Source organism: Mytilus californianus, unplaced genomic scaffold (genome assembly GCF_021869535.1).
Source record: "Mytilus californianus isolate M0D057914Y unplaced genomic scaffold, xbMytCali1.0.p SCAF_1, whole genome shotgun sequence".
Lineage (NCBI taxonomy): Eukaryota > Metazoa > Mollusca > Bivalvia > Mytilida > Mytilidae > Mytilus > Mytilus californianus.
The window spans coordinates 64882360-64907666 of NW_026262581.1; the positions used below are offsets into that span (position 1 = coordinate 64882360).

At 31.6% G+C, this 25307-nt stretch overlaps 2 protein-coding genes across 7 annotated transcripts in view; one reads left to right on the forward strand and one right to left on the reverse strand.

Moving 5' to 3' along the window:
• Window positions 1-1121: 1121 nt before the first annotated feature.
• LOC127706314 (protein phosphatase 1 regulatory subunit 7-like) lies at window positions 1122-15158 on the reverse strand. The gene is made up of 12 exons (XM_052210832.1): window positions 15050-15158; window positions 12205-12395; window positions 11091-11246; window positions 9424-9613; window positions 8931-8999; window positions 8281-8412; window positions 7733-7846; window positions 7084-7220; window positions 5674-5739; window positions 5372-5465; window positions 4128-4178; window positions 1122-2822 (listed from the first exon to the last, which is right to left on the reverse strand). Exons 2-12 carry the CDS (start codon window positions 12366-12368, stop codon window positions 2772-2774), a joined length of 1224 nt encoding a protein of 407 aa, XP_052066792.1. The 5' UTR covers window positions 12369-12395; window positions 15050-15158; the 3' UTR covers window positions 1122-2771.
• Window positions 15159-17530: 2372 nt separating this feature from the next.
• Window positions 17531-25307, forward strand: part of LOC127705971 (rho GTPase-activating protein 45-like) — a 75166-nt gene continuing 67389 nt past the window's right edge. For all 6 annotated transcript variants that reach the window (XM_052210356.1, XM_052210364.1, XM_052210394.1 and 3 more), the window contains exon 1: window positions 17531-17787. In XM_052210356.1, coding sequence (XP_052066316.1) covers window positions 17704-17787 — 84 coding nt within the window. In that variant the 5' untranslated portion in view covers window positions 17531-17703. The remainder of the gene's footprint in view (window positions 17788-25307) is intronic.

The window sequence follows — 25307 nt, forward strand, 5'->3', positions numbered from 1 at the left end:
AAAAAACTGTAATTTTTTTTCTAGCAGTCACTGAACGATGAAAATGAGGTCAAGGACAATGGGCATATGACAGATGGAAACTTTGAAACATAAGGTATCTGCATACAAGGCATGAAGCATCCAGGTCTCCTACCTTCTGAAATATAAAGCTTTATAAAATAGTTTAAGCTGCCGCCGTATAGTAATACCTATGTATCGCATACTGCGACTTTCGTCACAGGCAAAACAAAAAATCAATCGTTTTTTGTAGGGATTTTAGTGTATCCAGTATCCAGAAGGGATATTTTCATCCTTCCGAGTCTTTTTATGTGTGAAGGACGGATTTGTGATCTTCTAAAATCTCTTTCTTGATGTAGGTGAATAGATGGGATTCAAATTTTGCTTGCCCTGCCCAAATCCCCATCAAAATCAAAGCTTTAACATCGCATCAATCTACATAGACTATAACCAGCACAGTATGATGTCTGTTCTTATTTTATCACCATCCTCTTAATCACAGTGTGACAGTTTCATTGTATTCATAAATAACTATTCAAGGGCCCTTGACAAATTTTTTGTACTTACAGGGGTTACAAACTACTTCTATGATATGAAAACAAATTCAACAGGTTATATTGGAGTAAACAGTGTTGGTGAAAATTTGTCATTTCTTAGAAGGGAGGTCCATACTTTGAACAGCTATCTCCTATTGTGAGTCTCTCTTGAGATGTTGGAGGAATAAGGAATGGAGAGTGGACACTTACAAGAAAGTACATCCTACAAATAATTCTGTTTAACTTCGGTGCAAACAGTCCCTAAAATAAAAGTTTAAAAGATTTTTCCACACATCACATGATGGATTTGGCTTTTCTTTTATATGTCCTATAAGACATAAGGCTCCTCACTTATTTGGACATCTTTTTCTTTCAAATGTTTAGGTTGATGAAGGTAAATCCCCAAAATGTGCTTTGGATGCCCCAAATTTATAAAGTGTTATTCTCATTTAACACTACACAAAGGGCTGAAGTGATGTCAATTATTCATATGGGTCCTTTTGGTTAGGTCTGGTAATATAAATATACAGAATCATTCAAGATAAAATGAATACATCATACTGTGTATATATCAAAACTGAAGTTCAATAAAAGGTGAGGTTAATTTTATTATTAGTGATATGGTTTCAATATTACAGTATATTCAACACTCATCTCAGTTATAACCATATAAGGTTATGAAAATAAACTATTTGTCCTATAGACTTCTCATTGCTATTCTTTGGCATGAAAATATTGAATTTTAAAATCTCTATTATTGTTTTATAAAGAAAGACATAATCAGAAAACAGAAAGGATATTTGACATCATAATAATTTTGACCAATGAAGAGTTGAAAACAAATTTTATAAGTCAAAATATCTAAATAAATTTTGCAGCTGATAAATAAAACAAAAATTTAAAAACAGAAACAGGTTTTGATAGATCCTGCCATACAGTAATACATTAAAAGTATCCAATTAAACCAATAAAAAAATCATCACTAACACAGATCTAACATAGCCTTAAATATATAACAAAGCTTTGCCAAAATATATAAGGGCAGTATGAATAAATAAATTAGGAAAAAAAATAATAACCAATAATATAACAGTTTTAATGCAAATTTGACTCAATTAAGATTGGTTCTATTTAAGATAGAGTCATCTACTAGAATACATATCACCTATTGATCTGGGCAGTAAATGGAAGACATTTAACAACTAGAGTAATAAAGAAATATATTATATATACTGTTAATAACAAAATAAATGGAATGTATGGTAAAACTGAGACCATTGTCCTTTAAAAATTATTTGATCAAAATAATTTGACATAGATTTAATGAACACTTTCCATTTTTTTTTTAATTCACAAGTTTAAATGAACCATTACATTCAAAGACAGGTATTCATACTTTCTCCATGTGATTTATTTTTAATTTTCTCCTTTGTGCTGTGTTTATTCCCGTGTTAGAGGATGCTCACAAGAAGCTTGATTCCATATTTCAGAAAGTCCTGTAGTTCTTGAGAAAAATGTGACGAACATTTGATACATGGCAATTATGAGTAACAATATATAAGTGTTTGGCAAACAGGAAGTTGATAAAAGATGAATTTGAAATGGCATCAAACTGCATAGCATGTAGCATGCTCATAAGGCTTGCTTCAAAATTTCATGAAGCTCTGATTTGCAGTTCCTGAGACAATTTTATGGGACAGACTGATGGAAGCATAGACAGAAGGACAGACAAACATACATCAATAAATCATAAAATATAAAAAAAAGAATTCAAATTCACATTTGAAGACTCTCATAACTTTTGAGAGTTTTGAATACTTGATTATTTGTGATTAAGGAGATATTTGGGATATTTGTACTGCATTAATAATTTGGTTAATTACTGTGACTTGACTGTTAGTTTTACACTCATCATATTGGAAACTTCTGACCCAACTGCAATTTGTTATATCAAATTCAAACAGTACAGCTAGTAACTAGTTACACAGCTTGATTTGATGAAACATATTGAAACTGTGTCAAAAACTTCAATAGGTGGAGTGAAACATTAATAGTCAAAACAAAGTAGCAATAAACTTTATTGCATAGTAACAATGCTTATGACAAGTATAAATAAAAGTGTTCTCTTGTCTTAACATTCATGAAAACAGAATCTGAAAAACATCAATCTCCTTTAGAAAATAATGAACACAGTTCAACAGATACTGCATACAAGTATTGCAGGAATGTATTACATTTTTACATGCCAGGAGTCTGTCTTAAAAGTTCCTTCTGTGTAGCTTTAAGTAACTGAAATGATAATTAAAAAAAAAGATAACAACTGTATGCCTATATAAATCCCTTTCTGTATTATTTTGTAAGTGTAGTTAAAAGGCTCCAAGACAAGTGCTGTGGTTTACAAAAAAAACAGAATAGACATAATCCTCAGGAATGGTAATTGTAGAGAGGTAAGGGTAAGCCAACCAGCCTTAAATCAAGTATCCTTAATTATTTCATTTAGGAATTATAGTCAGAGTGTACTAGAAATACTGAGTGCCTGTTGCTTAATGAGCCTTAGGTTCAACTGGCTCTGTATTTTAAAATGCATATCTTAATATGGCCCAAATCAAAATAGCTGTGGATAATAATTAATAAAAGTAGCCATAAAAAACTTCTATTGCATATAATAATACTTTTAGAGGTGTATAGAGTTAAGAGATGGAGATCTCAACAGTTTTTGTGATTATTCAAGATTAAACATTCCTTATATTTCAAGGTAGCGCCACAATTTAAGGTTCCATGAGTCTAAAGATATTCTCAAATTTTAAATTTTGAAAAATTCAAAGTATTGGCAAACAGGAAGTAAGTATCTGACAGATCTGAAAAAGTGTTCCAACTTTACAATTCATTACTTTGAAGCTGCTGACTAAATATGAAATCATTCTGTTTACCGGTAGTAGTTTCTGATAAAAATGTGCAGAAAGTTTTTGTTGGGTGGACAGGCAGACAAAAGGGGGGAATTATATTTGAATCCATAAGTATAGGTTATAAAAAGATGGGATTGAATGTTAAAAAAAGTGATGTAAGTTTACCTTGAACAACTCACTTTGTTAAGAAGTAAAGCAAAATTGCTGATGTACTGGATTATTTGAAATAAAAACCTCACCATTTTTCCCCTTTAAAGCTCATCAGTAGTTTATGAGGACATGGTAATTCAAACTATCTAACAGACGATCAGAATGAATGACCAAATAATAAACATGGTTAATAAGCTGAAAACTTTATACTTCCTGCTATCACTATATTCTTTCTATAAGGCCAAACATAAAATTCAAATCATTTGATGTTGTTTTCCTACCCACCTAAAAAGTAGCCTACTTGAAAATTTTATGACACAAATCGTTTTGTTTTTTTTAAAGATTTTTTCCTGCTCTAACGTCGTTTTCTTGTCTCAAACATGTAACTTATGTTGTTGGCAAAAAAAACAAAAAAAATCCCTACCTACATACCCAACCATACAAGGCATGGGTAGGCAACATCAAACAAAGAATTTCTTAAGGGTGGCCTAAACACAACTAAAAATGACATACATGTATTTATAATAGACTTTATTACCTCGTCTGTGTCTTTGATTCCTCCATAATCTGGTTTTCCTTCCTTTCTCCTCTGAAACAAGAAATTTTGAAGAATAATGTTTATACATCTTAAATAGATGAATAAGATTTATTGACCTATATCAAATGGAAGTTTTATTTGACATATCAATATTCATTTTAAATATTAAGGCATAATATATGTTATTTTTCCTGGAGTAATTAGGTCGTTAATTTTGATGTTCAGTTGTTCATCTGTCCATTGCAGAGGGCAATAATTCCTTTAAAAAGTCATCTAAAAAAAATCTAAATTAATGCCATTATGGTATGTAGTAGATCTTAACATTTTTAGCAATTCCGCCTCGTCAAATTTGTCTATCTAAAACCATTTTCAAGATAAAAGCTGATTACTTGCATTTTACCTCTATATTCCAATAATTTTTGTCGAGCCTTTGACTTTTGTCGAAAAAGCGAGACATAGCGATCCTACATTCCGTCGACGTCGTCGTCATCGGTGGCGTCCACAACTATTCACTCTGTGGTTAAAGTTTTTGAAATTTTAATAACTTTCTTAAACTATCCTGGATTTCTACCAAACTTGGAAAGAAGCTTGTTTATGATCATAAGATAGTATCCAGAAGTAAATTTTGTAAAAAAAAAAAAAAGATTTTTTTCAGTATTTTACTTATAAATGGACTTAGTTTTTCTGCCAGTTAACATTACATTCACTCTGTGGTTAAAGTTTTTAAAATTTTAACAACTTTCTTAAACTATCTTGGATTTGTACCAAACTTGGACAGAAGCTTGTTTATGATTAAAAGCTAGTATCTAGAAGGAAATTTTGTTAAAATTTTGTTCCATTTTTTCCTTATTTTACTTATAAATGGACTTAGTTTTTCTTCCAGTTAACATTACATACAGTCTGCAGTTTAGGTTTTTAAAACATTTATTAGATTCATAAACTATCCTGGAATTTTACCAAACTTGGACAGAAGCTACTTACAATCAAAAGATAGTATAGAGAGGAATATTTTTATTAATTTTTTCCTCATTTTTGTTGAGCCTGCGATTAACAGCAAAAGTAGGCGAGACACTGGGTTCCGCGGAACCCTTACGCATTTTTATAATAGATAAACTAAGAATGATTGTGGTCAAGTTTGGTCCAAGTGGTTTTATAGAAGATTTTTTTCAATGATAATGATGACAACCACAGACAACAACTGATGGCAATACACTTAGGTCTAGATGAAATACAAATATACTTACATGCCAAGGTTTAGAATTGGGTGTGCCTATTGCTCCTCTAAGTTGATCATGGTCCACTCCACCTACTTCTGATGCTGTGAGCGAATCCAAATACCTGAAATTTACCAGTAATCAATCAAAAATGTTAAAAGGGAGATATCCAAGTTAACAAATAACTCAATTCCAGTATGGTAATATATATAATCTTGTATTTGAACACAGACCAGGAGAAAAATAACTAAACTTTTCCTTCATCTAACCAGCTGGTAGGCCAATTTATTTGATAAAATACAAAGCCTAATACAAAATAATTGTCATCTTACCTTACACATGCATCTAAATCTGTTTTCAGTTTATTTTCATAATCAACATACTCATTCTGTAAATCTCTGAAATAGAAAAATGGTTTCTATTAGAATTCAAAAATCTTGAAGAGGACTACAGTTAATTAAATAAATCTTTGAACTCCTTTAAAGCTGGTATTTTACTGCTTTGGAGTAGTTCTAAATTAGAAAAAAATATGACTAAAGAGTTGTGGGGTATTTGTCTATGAGACAATAACCCAACAAACAAGTTAATCAAAATAGACATCAAGGATCACCATACTCCTCTCAGAAATGGACAAGGGCATGAAGCTCTTCGTTACCCCATTAAGTCTAATTTACGAGATTATTAGATGTCTGACACCAACACCAAATTTTAAATAAAATCAAGAAGAGGCAGCATCAAAAACATGATTTCTTACCTACGACATGAACAAAAACATGATATCTTACCTACGACATGAACAAAAACATGATTTCTTACCTACGACATGAACAAAAACATGATTTCTTACCTACGACATGAACAAAAACATGATTTCTTAGGCTACGACATGAACAAAAACATGCAATAGGGGAAAAATTTCTTTGTTTTTATATCTTAATCAGTACTATACAACAGGTAATAAAAGCAACTCTATCAATAATACTTCAGGCAAAAAATGGAAAAAAATATTTTAATTCTAATAATAAGACAAATAATGAGATCAAGAATATGTCAAATGGAATTTTCCTCCTACGTCTGTTATGTATATTTACTCAGGAATAGACCTAATCATGAAAAGTTAAACTGACTACTGGAGCAGGTAATGAGGCCAACATCAAGCGAAAAAGGTCTCAACATGAACAATTTTGGAACAATTTTTTGTTAATCTTGGTGAAAGTATGTGTTCACTTCTATTTCTGCCAGATGTGTAAGTTGCAATATTTCTCACAGCCGGATAAGTAATCAAATCTCGTATGAATCTTTTGCCATAGGCAAGACATTATCATTGAATTGCATCACAGCAGGCCCACAGCAAATCATCCAACTCACATTTATTTGGAATAAAGTATCAACAAGCATGAATTGTCAAAATACTTTATAACTTTTAGACACAATTGCAGTGCCTGGAGTACAAACTACAAATGATATTATAATCAGTCAAACCTCACTTAGTACAATCAATCTTCAAACTAGTAGCAATTTTAATGATTTTCTTAAAACTTTCTTTAGACAGGTTGCGGAACAGTTTAGATTGGTATTTAAAACATTTACACCATACAAACTGATTTCAAATATTAAATTACTCTTATTTTTTATTCTAAACTGCATAAGCAAAACTCCACAGTCATATAGAGAGCATTTCACATTTCTAATACTTTTATCTTTAAACTACCAATAATTCATTATTGAAATCTGTAACCTACATTATTCGTCTCTGTAGAAAATTAACATTTTCTTCCATCCTCCCTTTTGACTCTTTCATTCTCTCTTGGAAAGCCTGTTTTGCTGCATCTTTTAATGTTTCTATATTCTGTATATGTCTGCCACTACCAGCATCATACTGTAAACATAAATTCATGAAAACCAACTATCTACATTTAAGCTAGTTTTAAATAATGCATATCTATATTGTCACGAACATGTAAAACTTGGGTCTTCCCTTATATAAGTACATTAAGAAAGGTAAAATATTACTAAAAATAATCACCGCAAAGGCAGCAAGAAAAGACTTATCCCAAAATAAAGTTTCTGCAAAATAAGTTGGTTTACAGTACATGTATACAATAGCATATTTGTAATGTTATATATTACCTTTGCATCAAAATTCAAATTCAAGACAGTATTACCTAGTTTTTTAAAGAAAAAAAGCCAATTCTGGTTTTAAGTATCATAGGTCAAAATAATAGTGTATTCAATGTATAAAATTCATGTGATTATATATGTAGTTCTGGTCAATGTTACAATAATAATTATTTGAAATTAAAGTTATGCCTTCCATAGATCAGCTTATACAATACTTTCCCTCAAATTTTAAACACAAATGTTTTAAACATATCTTTTAATTATACATACACTTGGTAAATTTTCTTTAGGTAAAGGTCTGACTGATATATTATCCAAAGTCATTACATTAGAACTGCGTAAAATATCTGTTTGGTAGTTTTTCTCTCTTTCAATTGGATTTCCCTGTTTTAAACACAGAAAATAAAAATCGTGTTATATGATATAAACAACATTGCTCGATTTTGATGACTGGAAAAGAAAGGATATATGATGTATGTAGACGAGAAACAATTTCATAAATACTGGAAAAACTTTTTGAGGGGTCTGTAGGTGACCTGTTGCAAGTCTAAATCTCTATACTCCTATCTACATGATCTAACTTACCCTTTTTCAGTGAAATTCTTAAGTATCAGCCCTTCATACAATTCATCACTTTTTTTGCCCCAATGTTCTATTTATCTATGCATCAAATCCCTGGATACAATTTCTAAACTAGATTCCCTTAGGCAGATTCAAGTAAAATTTTGGTAACATTAGGCCCAATTGTTTCAAAGTTAATCACAACATATAGATGGATGACAGTTGGGCCAGGTGAGTTAAAACAGGCATATACCTACATGAAAAGCTATGACCTCTAATCTTTTGAGTTCAGTAAGCACACCAACTGTTGTATGGAGAGAGTTCACTTTGTTTGATGCTGCATTTAGTATTTGTAAGTGAAAGCAGCTGGTTAAAGGAAGTATATTTGTCTGAAAAATATAAATATCTTCAATTTAATTCTGTAAGAAAGCAAAATATAAAATCATTCACAAAGTTACATTTTAATTATTTCAACGTTTGTTTTCGATAGCACAACCATTCTGTTTTGTTGAGCTTTGAAAAAAGGTTTAGAGATACAAATAACAATATAAAAGATTTATTTTCCATTTGATTTGTTTATCTTTATCATTACACACTGACAAATAAACCGAGGAATCATATAGAGCCAATTCCTATTTTAGCATGTGGCTAATGTTACACCATGAAATATTCTCAATTCTTATATACAGTATTGATAAAATTATGCATCCCTAAATAATCAAATTCAAAGAATCATTGCCATTCCATGTTATCCTTATATATACAATATGCTTTCAAAGTTTATATAAAAGAAAATAACCTTCACTGACATTGGTTAAATAACATTAAAACATATCACATGATATGTCACATGATCACTTATCTAAAGTGTATAAGCATTAAAAAAATGACAGTTTATAAATCTTACGATATTATTTCTCTGTACAGATAATTCTGTTAATTTAGGCAAAGCCTGGACACCATCTAAAGATTTCAACTGAAATATAAGAGAGTATGTCATATGAATGTTGTTCCAGATTCAACCTAAGTTAAACAATTATAACCTTATTTATTGCAAAACAATAGGGTATAATCAAATTTTCAACATTTGCATAAGGTTTCGATCAGGTTTTCAAAGAATTGGCCTCTAGCATCACTTTTACGACATTAATTTTCAAAATGTGAATCAGATGCAGTAAAATTGGTATCGTTAATTGTAAAGATGTTGTTGTCAAATATAAAAAAAAACATTCAGAAATGATAATGAGTTTGAAACTATCTCTGTGTGTCTCTTGGTACTTTCAATGATAAATCTTATATTTATCATCAACAGTTTATTCATCCTTAAGCACCCAAAGCAGTAACTTCTATAAAACTAATGATATAACGTGAGTGTATTAACAAAGAAGTGTGACACTTACATGATTATTGTTAAGATTCAGTACTTTCAAACTGACCATGCTTGGCATATATGAAATATCTTCTAATTCATTCATACTTAAATTCAAAATGACTAATGAGGATAGTCCAACTAAATTCTCTATTTTGTTTATTGAGTTATGAGATAAGTCCAAGGAATATAAATTCTTCAACACTTCTATGCCAATAAATCTGAAAAAAAAAATAACATAACCATTAATAGCACATTTTATACAGTAAGGAGAGATAATTGTACTGCATTTAAATACGATTAATATGTTATGTGGGTATCCAAGTCAATGAATCAGCACATGTGAAATTAAAACAGTAAAGTAGAAACCTATCATACAAGTGGTTGTCTGTTTTCGTAAGATACCTGGTAATATATGTTCATTGTTTTTGAATGATAGAAACAAATACTGTTTATCTAACAAATTGTATCACCTATAACCAATTACAGAATAAATCACAAAAATAAATGGAGAATGTGTCCATGGGACACAGATGATGCCCCCACTTGCATATAATGTTATAAAAGGACTCAAGAACAGTATTAACAAGCATTCTGAGAGTATTGCATGGCAATACATAGTCCCCTACCGGGTAAAAATTCATTTTACTGGAATAAAATGCTAACTTGTTCTATAACTTGTCATGGTGTAAACAAAAAGTAAATATCATGTCAATATCTTCAAGCATGACTAAAAACAGTGTGGAAAACTGATTATATGAGTGAAAAAAATATTAGTTCTCTAAAATTAGATATGATGTAATACAGTGTATATCTATTTTCAAATTATAATCAAATATAATTAATAGTTCCAAATATTTTTTCTTTCATTTGTCACAAACTAATATAGATTTGTAACTTATCTATAAAATGTCAACAACTTTTATCTACACAATGTAATGTATTGAAATATATACATTAATAAAAATAGATTATTATCTAATTAAAGGATTTCTCTTCATAATTTTTTTTTATATAAATCATGTATATAGCATTCAGAAAATTAGTTTATACTAAATAACAAACAAACCTGCCAAAAATTTCTTCTAATAATTTAACAAAGAATGTCTTTTAAAAAATGAGTTATCTCCCTTTGTACAGAAATATGGTTTAACATAGTACTCTAACATTAGATATGGTCCAGAGTTATGGTCCATAACTCTGGACTAAATCATCAGACCCGAACAAAATTCGAACTTGATCTATAACTTGTCATGATAAAACTATATACCAAATATCAAATCAATATCTTCAAGAACGAAGAAAAAAAGTGTGGAAAGCTGATTTGCCAGACTGACGGATGGACAGACGGACAGACAGACGGAATGCAAACCTAAAGTCCCCTTCGACTTTGTCGGTAGGGGACTAAAAAGTGATGCAACCCAAATTCGAACTTAATCTGTGTTTTGTGGTAATAAGCATTGTGTATAAGTTTCACAACATTTGGTTGAAGCAAACTTAAGTTAGAGAACGGAAACCAATTTTGGGACATATGGACTGACAGAAGGACAAGGGTAACACTTAATGCCCCTTCCGCTGTGTCGGGGGCATAATAATTTTTTAACCAAGATTTTTCTAAAGAATCATAAGAGTATTTCTTATTCCTTTTATACCAGGCAAACAAATAGGCAAACCTGAAAGAAAGTATATCAGACTTACTTGTTAATTCTGTTGAGGGATGCATTCAATTCCCTTACTTGTTTAAATGGTAGCAGTCCTTCATGTTCTAATGCAATAAGTTCATTTAAAGACAGATCCAACTTGAGAATTCTTGATGGTGTGTCTGTGATGTTTGCTAGTCTTGGCAATGGTCCACTGCAATTGATGGAAAATAACATTGCATATACTTTAAAACAGCATGTTACTTTGTCATTAAACATTGGTATGATAAAATTGCTTGTAATTATCTTAGCACTGTCCTTTAAAAAATCATTTTTTTTGATAGTCATTAAAAACAAAAGTAATAATTGTATCATAGGTCTAGTTTAAGTAATTCCCGCCATCCCGTTTAATTCATTATTTAACAATGGGATTCATTGTATGATGCCAAAATGTTATGTTGTTTCGATTAAAAAATCTTTCAATATCTTTTTAAAAAGATGTCAATGAAAAGTGGCCATCTTTCAAGTCAAATGAAACAGTTGTTACATGTAATTGTAAAAAATATCAAGCAAGGGTATCCTTTAGATAATAAATTAGTTTTGTAGAAAACTATAGGGCACATACAAAGACTTATATATATATACAAAGAGGTATTAGAATCCTCAAATATTTTTGTGTATTCTTATAATACTCTTTTAATTCTATCAGCATTTCCAAACTCAGAATTTTGTACTCTACCTTCTATAACTCCAAATCAAAACTCCGGTTAAAAGTGTTTGAATCAAGGAATCATTTGAATCTGGAATAACTTTGATTTCTGGAAAATTGATCAGAAATGTATGATGAAAACTAACCAACTAAAGAGGGTTAGCCATGTGCGCATGGCTAAGGTTAATTTTACTTTCACTGATATTTCAGTATGAACTAACTTACTCCTCCTAAATTGGGTTAGTTTTCATCATACATTTCTTATCAATTTTCCAGAATTCAAAATTTTTCCAGATTCAAATAATTCCTTGTTTTGACATTATCAAAGTATAACCTTGAAGGCAGAAATACTGCAATGACATTCCAATACATTGTAAAATCACTGACTGTCATTTATATTTTAACCATACTGAACTTAAGAAAATAATTAATAATGAATATAGCATAAAAATCTATTGAATACCTTTCATCTCCCCATTGGAAACCAAAGACTAGCATTTTCATCTGACTCATCTTCAAGTCCAGTTCATAGTATTTATCTCGCAAGTCGACATTCCATTCCACTGGAACATGAGTCAATGTGTGGATTCTGTTTTCTACAAATTCTGGGCTTAATCCTCTTGCCATTGTTTTGCTATGTCATATTATTCAATTCTAGAAAAAGAAAAATACATGAGCATAGATTTTACTTAAGCTGTATATCTATTCTTTGGATGTCAGTCTATTTGTAAAGAAACAAAATAAGCCAGCAAGAAATTGTAAGTACACATAAAAACTGTCTTTTTTAGGTATTAGAAAACCCTCGTGCATCTACGTTATGCAAAACCTGTGGAATATCATGAACTCATATGGAGCATCAGTTGCCTTGAGCTTCTATCATTGTAATGTTATATATTCATTGTTGTTGACCATACAGTTAAATGCATCCTAAACTTTTCTTTCTTACTTTACCCCAACCTTTTAAAAATACATCAGATGTGCTTCTGACAATTCTAGTATATACAATGCATATGGATTCAAAAAGATAAGGGCTATACATAAATGAGACAGCCACTGCACATCACAAAATAACAAAAAGACATTTCGAGGTCAACATGCAGTGTTCAAAAATAGCGTCCGTACAATATGTCGAGCTTAAAGTCCTTAAAAAGTGTGAATAAATCATAAACAGAATCTATGAAAAATCTTTCATGGGCACCATGTTCTCCAAATGGCAAGACAATAAGATATGACATAACACAACCAATGATAAGGTTAAAGACTTTGGGATGGCATATTTGGCAGGATTAAACTAACTTTTTGAGATCTGAACTCTCCCTCCTTTAATCGTTATCAGTTGATTACCAAGAGTACATGACAGAACCATGGGTGACCATATAGAAGGTGCCAAAACATAGAAATGAGAAAAAATGGAATATTTAGTAAAAGAATATATAGTGAAAATATTTGTCAAAATCCAGAAATTTGTTAAATTCAGAGAGATTTTCATGCATGAAGAACATGCAATAAAACAGAAAAGGAAACCACTGAGCACTTATGTAATAGATTAAAAGAAAACAAAACACACGTCAAAACAAAAAATTCTTATAAATCATGATAGTGTACCATAACTGAAAATACTCACAGTTTTTTAAAGCAACCTCAAAGTACTTTAATATAAAAAAAAAAAATTTAATAAGAAGATGTAGTAATGATTACAAATGAGACAATTATCCACCAGATACCAAATGATGTACATGTAGATGTTATTGACTATGGGACACCTTACAGCCTTAAACAATGAGCAAAACCCATACTGTATAGTCAGCTTTAAAAGGTCCTGATATGACAAAACAATCAAAATGAGAAAACCAACAGCCTACTTAAAATACAAAATGAAAATCAAATATGTTAGACAGCAACTAAAAAAAAAACACTGACTTGGGACAGGCACATACAGAACATGTTTTCAAATTCTCAGTCAACCATCCCCTAACCTGGCTTAAGGATTATGTACTCTTTTGTTGTTTCAAGGCTAAACATATGGAAATTTTATAAAAAAAATCGACAGCCTTTCCCCTTGTACTCCTAAATTTGACAATTCGTTTTAAATAGATCGAGGATTATTGAATGCAATGATTTCCCTAAAAGAAGTATATCAATAAAGATATTGGTTAAAACAAGTTTAAATATGGACTTATTCAAGTACACCTTCTATGGTGGGCACAACCCAGGGGCAGATCCAGGATTTTATGTTAGGTGAACATTTTTTTGAGGTAAAATTATCGAAATATTCTTTATTAAGTTGCATGAGGACAACCTATGCTTTGCAAATTTTAGGGGGGCGCAAGCCCCTGCCTGAATCCGCCCCTGCAACTTAAGTGACTCAGCACAAGGTTTTTTTCATTCGAAAATCTATGAAATAAAGTCTGTGGATTTTCTGTAGAAATCTAGGCTTTGTTTGCCACAAAATCCCAATTTTCAATAAAATACAATGAAACAATAAAATGTATTGCTTTGAACAACATTTCCCTTTGGTATATGTACAAAATGGTACATCACTTTTATTCTGTATTTTTGCTGTTTTGATATTGTAGCACTTTAAAAATTGTGTAATACACAGGCCTACAGAAGAGCCTTCAACATGTTAGCATGTGTTCAACAACCCTCCCCTAACAAGAGACAGTGGTGAAACAGCATAAATGTTGATATAAAATCATGCAATCTTATACTCTGTTATTGGATAATGTAAATAGGCTTCATTTAGCATGTAATAACCAGTATTGTACCATGTCTCATTGGCAATCATCCCATATCTCGTTATTTTTATATAGGAAGACTCAAATCTTGCGCAAACTATACAGAATGTCAATGCAGCAAAACAAAACAAAAAGCATGTTGGTGAGGTTTGTATTGCTATAAACTAATGAGGTTGTGTTTATCCCAAAATAACAAGCTACAATGATTGAACTTAAACAACAGCATAGCCTTTGTTAACAAGCCAAAGAGAAATATATGAACGACAATTCTTAAACTTTGTATCTTTATAAATTATATGTAACATAACTGTAAAGAGCTGGATGAAAAATACTTAAATATTAAATTCCTGAAGGGGGAATAATACTCGTTTTGTTATTTATGACGGAGACAACAGCACTAATTAGTGATGTTCTACAAAACATTTGACATGCTAGTGTCAGCCTTCAGACCAGAGAAGTGAGAAACAGAAGAAAAATGATATCCAAAAACCTGCATGGATTTTGAGTTTATGAACATCCCATCATGACAGGTGCTACGATTTTATGCATTTTGAACATTAAACTCAATACCTGCTTCGTTCATACAGGACTTCGTCCTGTTTTAAGATATTATAACTTTTCAACAAAGTGAAAGTTTACATAGTTTCTAAGCGGAAGTTAAAATGCAAGTACGATAACCAACTACAATCGTACACTTTCGGCCCAAGAGGACGAGTCTTTTTTTATTCGTCCTCTAGCAGAAATTCCCCCAAGTAAACGGGTAAATTTCGTTTAAAATCCGTTTGTCGGCAAAAACTAATGACATACAATATAACAGAAACAAAATCGCAACATTATGTGGACTAAAGTTATTCCATTTGATTTTGTCATTATTAATATATTTTTTAATTTTAAATGTTTAAAAAAAATCCTTGGTGCTTATGTTTGTACTTGTTATGTACCGAATCAAAATAAAAACTGCAGATATTTCTGAGATGATTAGTGAAAATTTCAATACTGAGTCCGACAGTTCGATAATTCAAAAGGTTGCCACATTATTCTACAAGTCGAGGGCATAAATATTCCTATATTCGTCCGTCCGTCTGTCACACTTAGTTCGAAAATTGAGATAGACAATCGAATGCGCCTCAAGTCAATCAAACATGTAATGTATTGTGTTTTTTTTTATTATTAAGCAGTGTTTTTTAATAAAAATAAAACCGAATGTTGATACTTAAAATTATTCAATAAATCGCATACAATCCGAAGGCACAAAAACAACTGTCAACAATATTTATATAAATAATTCTAAATTCATAATTTTGGATGGAACACGTCTTCTGATTGGCTGAAAGTTTTTTGTCTATCAGCTCAAAGACATAATTTTGTCATGTGATCACACGAACTCGGGACTTATACTAAAAACCTCTCATATTTTTGTTATGGCTACGTTGTCTACACCAACTGAGCTACCGATGCACGTCCTAAACCTAAAACTACGCAAATTTGTCTGCATATAAAATCTTCATAAAGGTTTAATGTATTCCCTAAGAACCTACCTAACTGCACAAAGTACATACGCTATTTGTGACTTAGTCTCCTTTTATTGAGTGACTTTAAAATCCAAACAATATTTCTTCGTGGTTGTTTTTAAAAGGCGAAGAATCGGTCATTTAATTAGGGAATTTTGAAATTGTCATTTGAATTTACTAGTTGTCAGAATACCAGGGAAAAATGGTCATTATGTATTTTCACAAAACACAAAAGTTCTTAAGTTTTTTCAGTTCTTGAAAAAAGTGAATTTCCAAAATACAATATAAAACATTCTTTAGATTTGAAACTTCATGGCTGAAAAAAAATTGCTGATGTCAGTATAGCTATGTGTATGAACGGACGGACAGGGATTAGCCAAAACTCATGAATTTCACACTTTTCAAGTGTGTAATGACGGTGATGTGCGTTCCCAGGTTGACGATGCAAGCACAGGAAGTGTCAAAATATGGCACTGTATTACCTTTGTAGAAATGTCAATTTTGTTTTAAAATTGACATCTTTGAGTGAGTTGAAAGTTCTCATGAAAAGATGGTATAAAAGGCTCTGCTGTCCCTGGTCCATTAGATCTCAGAAATGGCTACAATGGTCATTGGAGGAAACAGTGGAGGCAAAGTTCTGATATACTACGGTTTCAAATACCAGAAAATAGAGAGAGACTTCGTGCTATATACTGGCGATCATGATGTTGGAGGCAAGAATGCAGAGCCAATCTACAGATAAATGTTTTCAACTTAAATGATCAAACACCTTTTTGTTCAAATAGGTACTTATTTGTTTGGATATATGTAGTTGGTTTAAACCATATATGTGTCATCTTAATCAACATCAGATGACGGAAAGAACATAATCGAAAAAAAAAGTGTCTTTTAAAAAAGAATCTCCAGATCAAAGTTAAGTGATAATGGTACACTATTCACATTAGTCACAAGACACCAATATTATTTATTACTGATTGATCAAATTTGGTTGGTTTGTAGATTATGCAGATGATAACACTCCGATTATGACTGTGAAATTTAAAAATCATGGATTAATTTACAAATAGCTTTAAGGCAAAGATTTGTATAGCGAGTCTCACTATACAAATCTTTGCTTAATGCAAGCGAATCCAGATAAATTCCAAGCTTTGTCCACCGGAAATAAAAATCATACTCTTAATAGACTGTATTAGATTACAAGGACATAATATACAGAGTGTAAAGGAACTTGGTGTCACAATGGCTTGTTATCATGGAAAGGATTTTTATAGTACTTAGGATCTTTACTATTACAATCCTTGATCGATGACTTTGCTAATAATTCTTATTTATATGGATAACTTCTTTGATTTTAATAATGACAATTTTAGATTCACAGCAATGACAAAAAAAAATATAAATTCAAAGAAATGTGTTTTTGGATCCGTCTATATTACGTCAGCGACGTCCGCGATACTGAAATCGGACGTCGTTGAAGACACCTAGGGCGTGATTGACAGATAATGAAATAGACTATAAAGAATGTACATAATGTCACGTGATAATGTAAATATCCGGTCTGTCATTTTGGAAAAGTTTGCAAACTTCATAAATTATGTCAAAAAGTTTCAAATAGTTTGATTATACACATTTTACTGCAAATTATGGTGTAAATTAAAGGACTTAACTCATTTCATACGTATGCATATTATGCACTTTTAAAGTGGGCGTGTGATGTCGACAAAGGGACGAATACTAGGCATACACATCGGATCAAAATCTAAGAAGAAATCAAATGGTACAGATAATCGAGATCAGGTAAAGACGATAAACCAATAATGTAAATTAAATTTCCAAAATACATGATTTATCAAGATAAATCAAGATTCACTGTACTACAGCATTTACATCAAAATTGTTTCCATCTACAACTGTCAGGAAGATGAACTATTCAAAACCTTTTAAAAAGTATTTGAATAACTTAATTATGTCATACTGTGAGGCTAGTTTGCCAGCCAAAAAGCTATATATCTCAGCTGATGATATATGCATTGGAACTGAAACTTCTTATAAAAAAGTATGCATTCACATGTTGCACATGTCTCCCTTGGTTGCCCCCAGTGAAAGAGATATAGTGCACTATAATTATTAATGTACATTTACATGTAACTAAATTTTCTTTTTGTTTGTAGTAACTGTTCATTAGCATTAGATGAAACTGTATGTTTCCTTTTTAGTATCGTTGTACCCTATTTGACTGAAGCTACAGTTTATTGTTAACATAGTCATGATAGTATAGTGTCTGTCAGTCTGCACTTAAAATCTGCAATTTCCAGTGCCTTGTCCCTTAAAGCTGCACACTTCTGCTCTCACACTTGGAAAAGTGTCCTTGTCAACCTTTCCATTGCCCCAATGTTCACAATAAATTATAAACTTGACCATGTCAAATGGCTAAATAAATGTACATTTTCAATATTACTTTTGTTTATTCTAGACTAATTAGGATTACTTGCATCATCATGTGATAGCTTTAAATGTTTTGATAAACAATGAATTATACAAATTATAATGATTGCATATTTATTTAAGTAGTAGGTAATCTTTACTGGGCTAATATGGCATTATGATCCATTTAACAATAAGGCCAATGAACCAGTGATTGATGAGATAATCCATTTAATTTATTTTTTTTTGTTTTTAAAAATATTTTTGATTGAAAAAAATACTTAAGTATGTGTTAAGTGGTAGACCATTATCATGATTATTTTAAATGTTTAAACTTTACAATGAAAACCTTCATCACCTTAGAAATAAATATATACCACAATATTATACTGCAAATCCAATGGAATACAAATCAAAACAGCTTTTGATATTTTGTCGTGTTGAACTTTACAAAAAAATTAGCAATATTTAAAAAAATTACTTGCATGATATTCATAATTTTTGTTTGTCTTTTTTGAGTTAAAATTGAGAATGGAAATGGGGAATGTGTCATTAGGGATTCAATCGTGCAACCCTCATAACCATCTTCACTAGCCTAGTGTTACAATCGGGCCTCTTAGTCTTTTATTTTTTTATGCCCCCGCCATAGCAGAGGGGGCATTAAATTTTACCTTGTTCGTCTATATGTACATGTACGTATGTACGTCCCAAAATTGGTTTCCCTTCTCTAACTTAAGTTTGCCTCAACCAAATGTTATGAAACTTATACACAATGCTTATTACCACTAAACACAGATCAAGTTTGAATTTTGGTGGCGTCACTTATACCTTTCTAGAGTTATGCCCCTTTACAAATGGAAAAATTGCTGAATTTTTTTCGTTTCCGTTCTCTCACTTAAGCAGGGCTCACGCTACCAGGCGACTAGGGCAAAGAAGTCGCTTTCCCGTCCATCACTTCGCTTTGCCCGACCCTCTTCAGGGTTATGGGACCAACAGTTAAGGAATTGGGGGCCAAAAATAATCAATTTTGTAACTTCCAGACATAACTTGTGTGTAAGTGTATGGATCTCTCTGACATTGTACCACAAGGTTCCATATCACAAAGGGAATGCTGGGATTGATTTTGGGGGTAATTGCCTAAAAATTTTAGGAATTTAGGGCCAAAAAGGGGCAAAAAACAAGCATTTTTCTAGTTTCATGACAATAACTTGTGTGTAAGTGTATGGATCTCTCTGACATTGTATCACAAGGTTCCATATCACAAAGGGAATGCTGGGATTGATTTTGGGGGTAATTGCCTAAAAATTTTAGGAATTAGGGGCCAAAAAGGGGCAAAAAACAAGCAGTTTTCTAGTTTCATGACAATAACTTGTGTGTAAGTGTATGGATCTTTATGAAATTGTACTACAAGGTTCCATATCACAAAGGAAAAGCTGGAATTGAGTTTGGGGGTAATTGCCCAAAAAGTTAAGAATAAGGGGCCAAAAATAAGCATTTTTCTAGTTTCCAGACAATAACTTGTGTTCAAGTGTATGGATCTCTCTGAAATCGTACTGCAAGGTACCATACCACAAAGGGGAAGCTGGGATTGATTTTGGGGGTAATTCCCTCAAAATTTTAGTAATTAGGGGCCATAAAAGGGCAAAAAAACAAGCATTTTTCTAGTATTATTGATTATTAAAGAAATTCAGACATAAACGAATCATTTTCTTAAGAAAAGAGGTTTAAGCATTGACTTTACAGTGTGTAGCAGGTTATTTAATAAAAAGACAACTTTTTAACACTGCATGCACTTCCGGTACTTGTTACTCAGAGAGCGTATATCAATCTAACTTTCGACGGCAAAATAAGTTTGTTACTTCATTTGAAAGTGATCAAAGTTGCCTCCAGTAAATGTTAAATCCATTTATTGCATTAAAAATGTCATATTCCTTTCCAAATAGCTTGTCAAACATCGTTTATTTTTGTAAATTTTCTTCATCCGCCATTAATCGTTTACTTACTACGGATCGGTACCGGAACAGCTATGACCGAAATCCATATTTTTACAATAATAACTACGGACCCATGAATGGAAAAGCTGACAGAAGAATATTGATCCCAAAAGGAAAAATTACGCATTCCACACGCATTAACAGACTTTTGGTTAGATCTTATTGATTAATGTATATAATTCCATATAATTTATATGGATTGTTTCAAAATATTGATTAAAGTTGCTTAACTTCTAATATCAATATACTATGGCCCAGCTTAACTTTGTATATCTTTTGATGAGAAACACTGAATTTCATAACATGATAAACAAGATAGTTTTTAATTGAATTGTAATTCATATATTATAATTTCTTTGCCTTTTTGACATAAAAAAAAAATTCCTTTTTGACATAAAAAAAAATTCCTTTTAGTGCTAGATATTTAGTTGGTAGTTTCTCACAAGAACCTAAACTTAAACAACTTTGAATTTGAACTGTTAATTTAATTGTATACTCAGATATGAATTGAACAATATAAAAAGAACAATATTTACATATGACCCTTTATACTATAGTAAAATCAAAACATTGTAGCGCAGCGCGCGAAGGAGCACTTCTCTTTCAAATCTCACCACTTCTCCCTATTAGTTTCAAAAAGAGAAGTCACTTCTCCCTATGATTCTGAAGTAGTGTGAGCCCTGTTAAGTTTGCCTCAACTAAATGTTATGAAACTTATACACAATGCTTATTACCACAAAACACAGATCAAGTACAAATTTGGGTAGCGTCACTTTTACATTTCTTGAGTTATGTCTCTTTATAAAGTAATATGCAAGCGGGGGCATCATCTGTGTCCCATGGACACATTCCACATTTATTTTTTGTTTTGAAGAGTGAGGGTGGCTGAATCATAACCCTTGACTAGCAATGACTAGTGAAGATGTCCACTACTTTGAAGCTCACAGGTTAGCAAGAAAGAGACCATTTCTGTCATTATATTGTTACAGGCGGGCGAGTAGGGGTTGTGTGTACTTTTAATTCAGTATAGATCATTGATAGTGTTCCTCTAGCTAGATAGTCTTGTTTTAAGTGTAGTTGGTTGACTCCAGCATGATCATATATAAATGAATCCAGCGTTAAAGAATGACTTTTATTCTTGTCCAGTATGTATTTATCTCAATAAATAACTCATATACATGTAACAGCAATAACATAGTTAGTATAAATTAGAATAGTAAGATGCTGGCCTTCCGAACCCCAAATGTAACTTAATATATATATATCTGCAAGACTTTATCCTATCAATCATACTAGTTCAATAACAAAATGAATAATGGGAAAATGAAATATACTTATTTCATTAAATTACGGAATTATAGAAAGTTGTCAATGTGGTGGGATATCGTATCTATCATGTCTATACATCTTTAATAATTGTTATAATTTGCCAAAAACTACTATTGGAATTTGTAAACATTGAACTGGTTCCGCATCTTGTCTAATATGAAGCCACTTCCTGTTGAAGACCTGCGTAAGCAGGAATATTTGTAAAGCGGTATTTGGTCCCTGGAAGTCTTTGAGTAAGATTTTGGTTCAATATTCCGAAAGATGTAAAAAGATTAATAATAGCTTAATATAGAACTTGAAATGCTATCACATAGCTTAAGGTAAAATAGCTTTATATCGAAATGCATCCTGTACCTAGATAGCTTTGTTAACTTGAGGGTTTGTTTTGTTTTACGTTCTGCTCAGCTTGACAGCCAGATACGATATGCTGAAGTGCTAGTGCGACGCTGTATTTATACTTGACTGTGAAATACATGGGTGACTCACAGAACAGAAAATCTACTATAACTTTCAGTGTTCCAGCTTGAATCTCAGGGCAGAAGGGTGCTAGTTGTCTGAAAGGGCACTTTAGCGTTATAACCCTGATTTTAAGGGCAATGTTGGACAGTGTATAAATTACCTTGAATATTGCTAGGCTCAGCTGTCGAACATTAGTTGTATTTAAACCATATTCAGAAATTAATGTGTTCTTGATGTTGGTTCCCATAAGAATTTTCTTTTATCAAATTATCATACCATGAAGCAAAGCATATCATTTTGATGTTAATCTAAACAAACTTGTACATTTGATAAGGAAAATAATCATCAGAAATTTCAATGTTTTATAACTTATACCAGTCTATAAAAATAAACAAGTAGTTTTGAAAGATGGAGTTATACATGCAAAATTGAATGTTTAATGTAATTAAATTATCTACATTTAAATTACTTGTTCAAACTTATAGTATATATGTTATTGAGAGTTATTTATTATCATTTGAATTGTTACAAAAAAGTATTTTTAAGTGCACACCAAAGTGCTCCTCAGTAAGGAGTTTTATAAATATAACAGGTGAGACAGGAGATGATCATATTATATTGATGCAATAATATATTGCAGAAGGTATAAACAGTTACTTTTTTCTCCATCATTGTTAAAAATAAATTTGTTGAGTGCTCCTATGTCAGGAGGATTATAAAATACAAGAAGTAAAACAGGAAGTGAATCTTGTTATGTTCAAAGTACAAATTTCTTTGGTTCTTCTTTAAATTTCATACTCATGGTTATGAAACAAAACATTTTTTACCAATTAAGTCAAAACTATGTATACATGCCTTTAAAATTGTTTAAGATTTTATTTTTTATGTTATGCCTACTGAAATAAATTTTTTCAGGTGTACATGCTGTACATAAACATTACAAATGGATAACATGTGGACATTTCATTCTGTATTAAATATCTAGTATTTGTTCAATTATCTTAAATCCACTAATTAGCAGTAAACAATCATTAACAAAGGTGATAAAACTGCCAAAGCATTAGATATTTAACTTAATCCCATTGTCAGTTAATTAGTGTTACACAATCAGGTAACAATTTACCGGAAACGCCGGTAGGCATGAAATTTGGAAATTTTATTTTTTTGAAAAGGCAGAGGGGTGCATTCTTTTACTTTGGAGGGCAGAAGGGCGGGGGTAAGGGCATCAAGGGCGGGCCGCCCTTCTATTTAGGGCAGGTGGGAACACTGACTTTGAAATGCTAACGAAAACTCTGGCTCATGTCACAGAATGGCGTTATAAATCCATAAAATCGCGAAAGTTTGCCTTTATTTCCAAAAGATAAGTGACATATTAAATATAAACCTTAAAATTCCATACTCGTAGCCTTATCACCTACGTTTCTCTCTGACGTCATTGAAATCACAAAATAGTTCCTTAACGGCGATTCGCAAAAACGTACTTAACGTAACAATGGCATATTATTCAGTATCCTAAACAATAAAAGGAAGGCCAGCAAGTAATTTGATTATATCTTAATAATACTTTTATGTATTATTATAACTTTATAAAGAAGTACCGTTACCCGGAAGTGACCAATCATTGGAATGACAACTTCTAGTACGTAAACAAGCACTCGCCACGATGGAATTTAAAGGGAAAACTACCCCAACGATGTGTCAAATAAAATTCAGAATGAATGAATAGGTAACAACAAACATGTTTTATAAACCCCTTACCCCCTGAAAGTGTGAAATTAATGTAGACCTGTGAAAATCGTGATCGAAGTGCCTGTTCACTGACAGTTGAATTTTACCGCTATGTCAACTTGATAATTTGATAGACATTATGTTAAATGTTATGTTATCTGATAAAAGTGGTACAAGTTATGAAAATATGCAATTTGATCTCCCCAAATTGAGTTTGCCAAAGTTGTCTTAGTGTATAAAAATCATCTAAGACCGTTATTTTTCAGGTTTTCAGATATTGATCCCAATAAAATTTTGAAATATAAAATGTGTTGTTTCTTTGTGATAATTATTAATACCCATTTATAACAATATTGTCAATAGCAACATACTTTAGAGACTAATTTGTTTATTCTTTATGTTGAATTTATTCATTTTGTTGATTTGGAATCTGATGGTCATTGTTTTTTTTGGGAAAAATGTCCAAACCAGTTATTGTAAAATATGTTTAAAAGGATATGTAGGGTAAAACAAGTAATCCACAAAAAAGCCATAACTTTAGAGATAGTAAAAAAGCAAGTCTTCATTTCAGTGATGCCGTTCTGTTAATTATTTTGACTAATTTTTTCCTCTTTTTAATCGCAACTTTCGTTTATGGACACATAAAATGATAAATTTTCATATGCAAACTACCTATCGTATCTCAGCTTCCATATATATGGAGAAAACCTATGTCAAGATAAGTTCATTTATCAAAAAATCAAATGGTTTGTACAAAAGTCAATATTGTGAATAAAAGTTACCAGAATTGTATAAATCACTGCACATGAAGTGATCCAGAGAGCATGAATATCGACAGTCAATACTAAAGAAATCAAATATATTTGAAGAGCAAAGTCAGTATTAGTACAGCAGAGAAATTTTCCTATTTTTGCGTGAATAAAAAAATGAAAGGATATGGAGTAAATGTACATGGGACAAAATCGCACGCAATACATAGAAACATAGAAAATTATCAATGAACAGGGCTTTTATTCCTGTCCTTCATCTTGACAGTTGATGTAGTGTCTTCAACAATGAACGAATCTTTCATACCCTACAACAAGGTCATGATGGCCCCTAGCGTTGACTTAAGCTTTACTATTGATAAAAATAAACCACAGTTCACCTTCTTGCTCCCCACCCGCCTCGGAGTGCCAACTTGTGCGATGCTTGTGTACGACGGTTCTCCAGTCGAAAGCACCAGGGATACAAGAAAAGTGCAGTAATTTTTGAAAGCCATCAATCGCTGCTAAAATATGCCTTGAAGTTACACATGTTGGGAGCGGTCAATGAATTACATAATTTATAATTACGGGCGAGGTTTTTCAACATATATTTGTCATACTTTGCCGAACAAAAGAC

Coding starts and splice junctions, on each gene's coding strand:
- LOC127706314 (XM_052210832.1), bottom strand. CDS start 12,368: ATGGCAAGAGGATTAAGCCCAGAATTTGTAGAAAACAGAATCCACACA. Junction 11,247..12,204: donor TTCCAATGGGGAGATGAAAG/GTATTCAATAGA, acceptor CATCAATTGCAG/TGGACCATTGCCAAGACTAG. Junction 9,000..9,423: donor TGAATCTTAACAATAATCAT/GTAAGTGTCACA, acceptor CTTATATTTCAG/TTGAAATCTTTAGATGGTGT.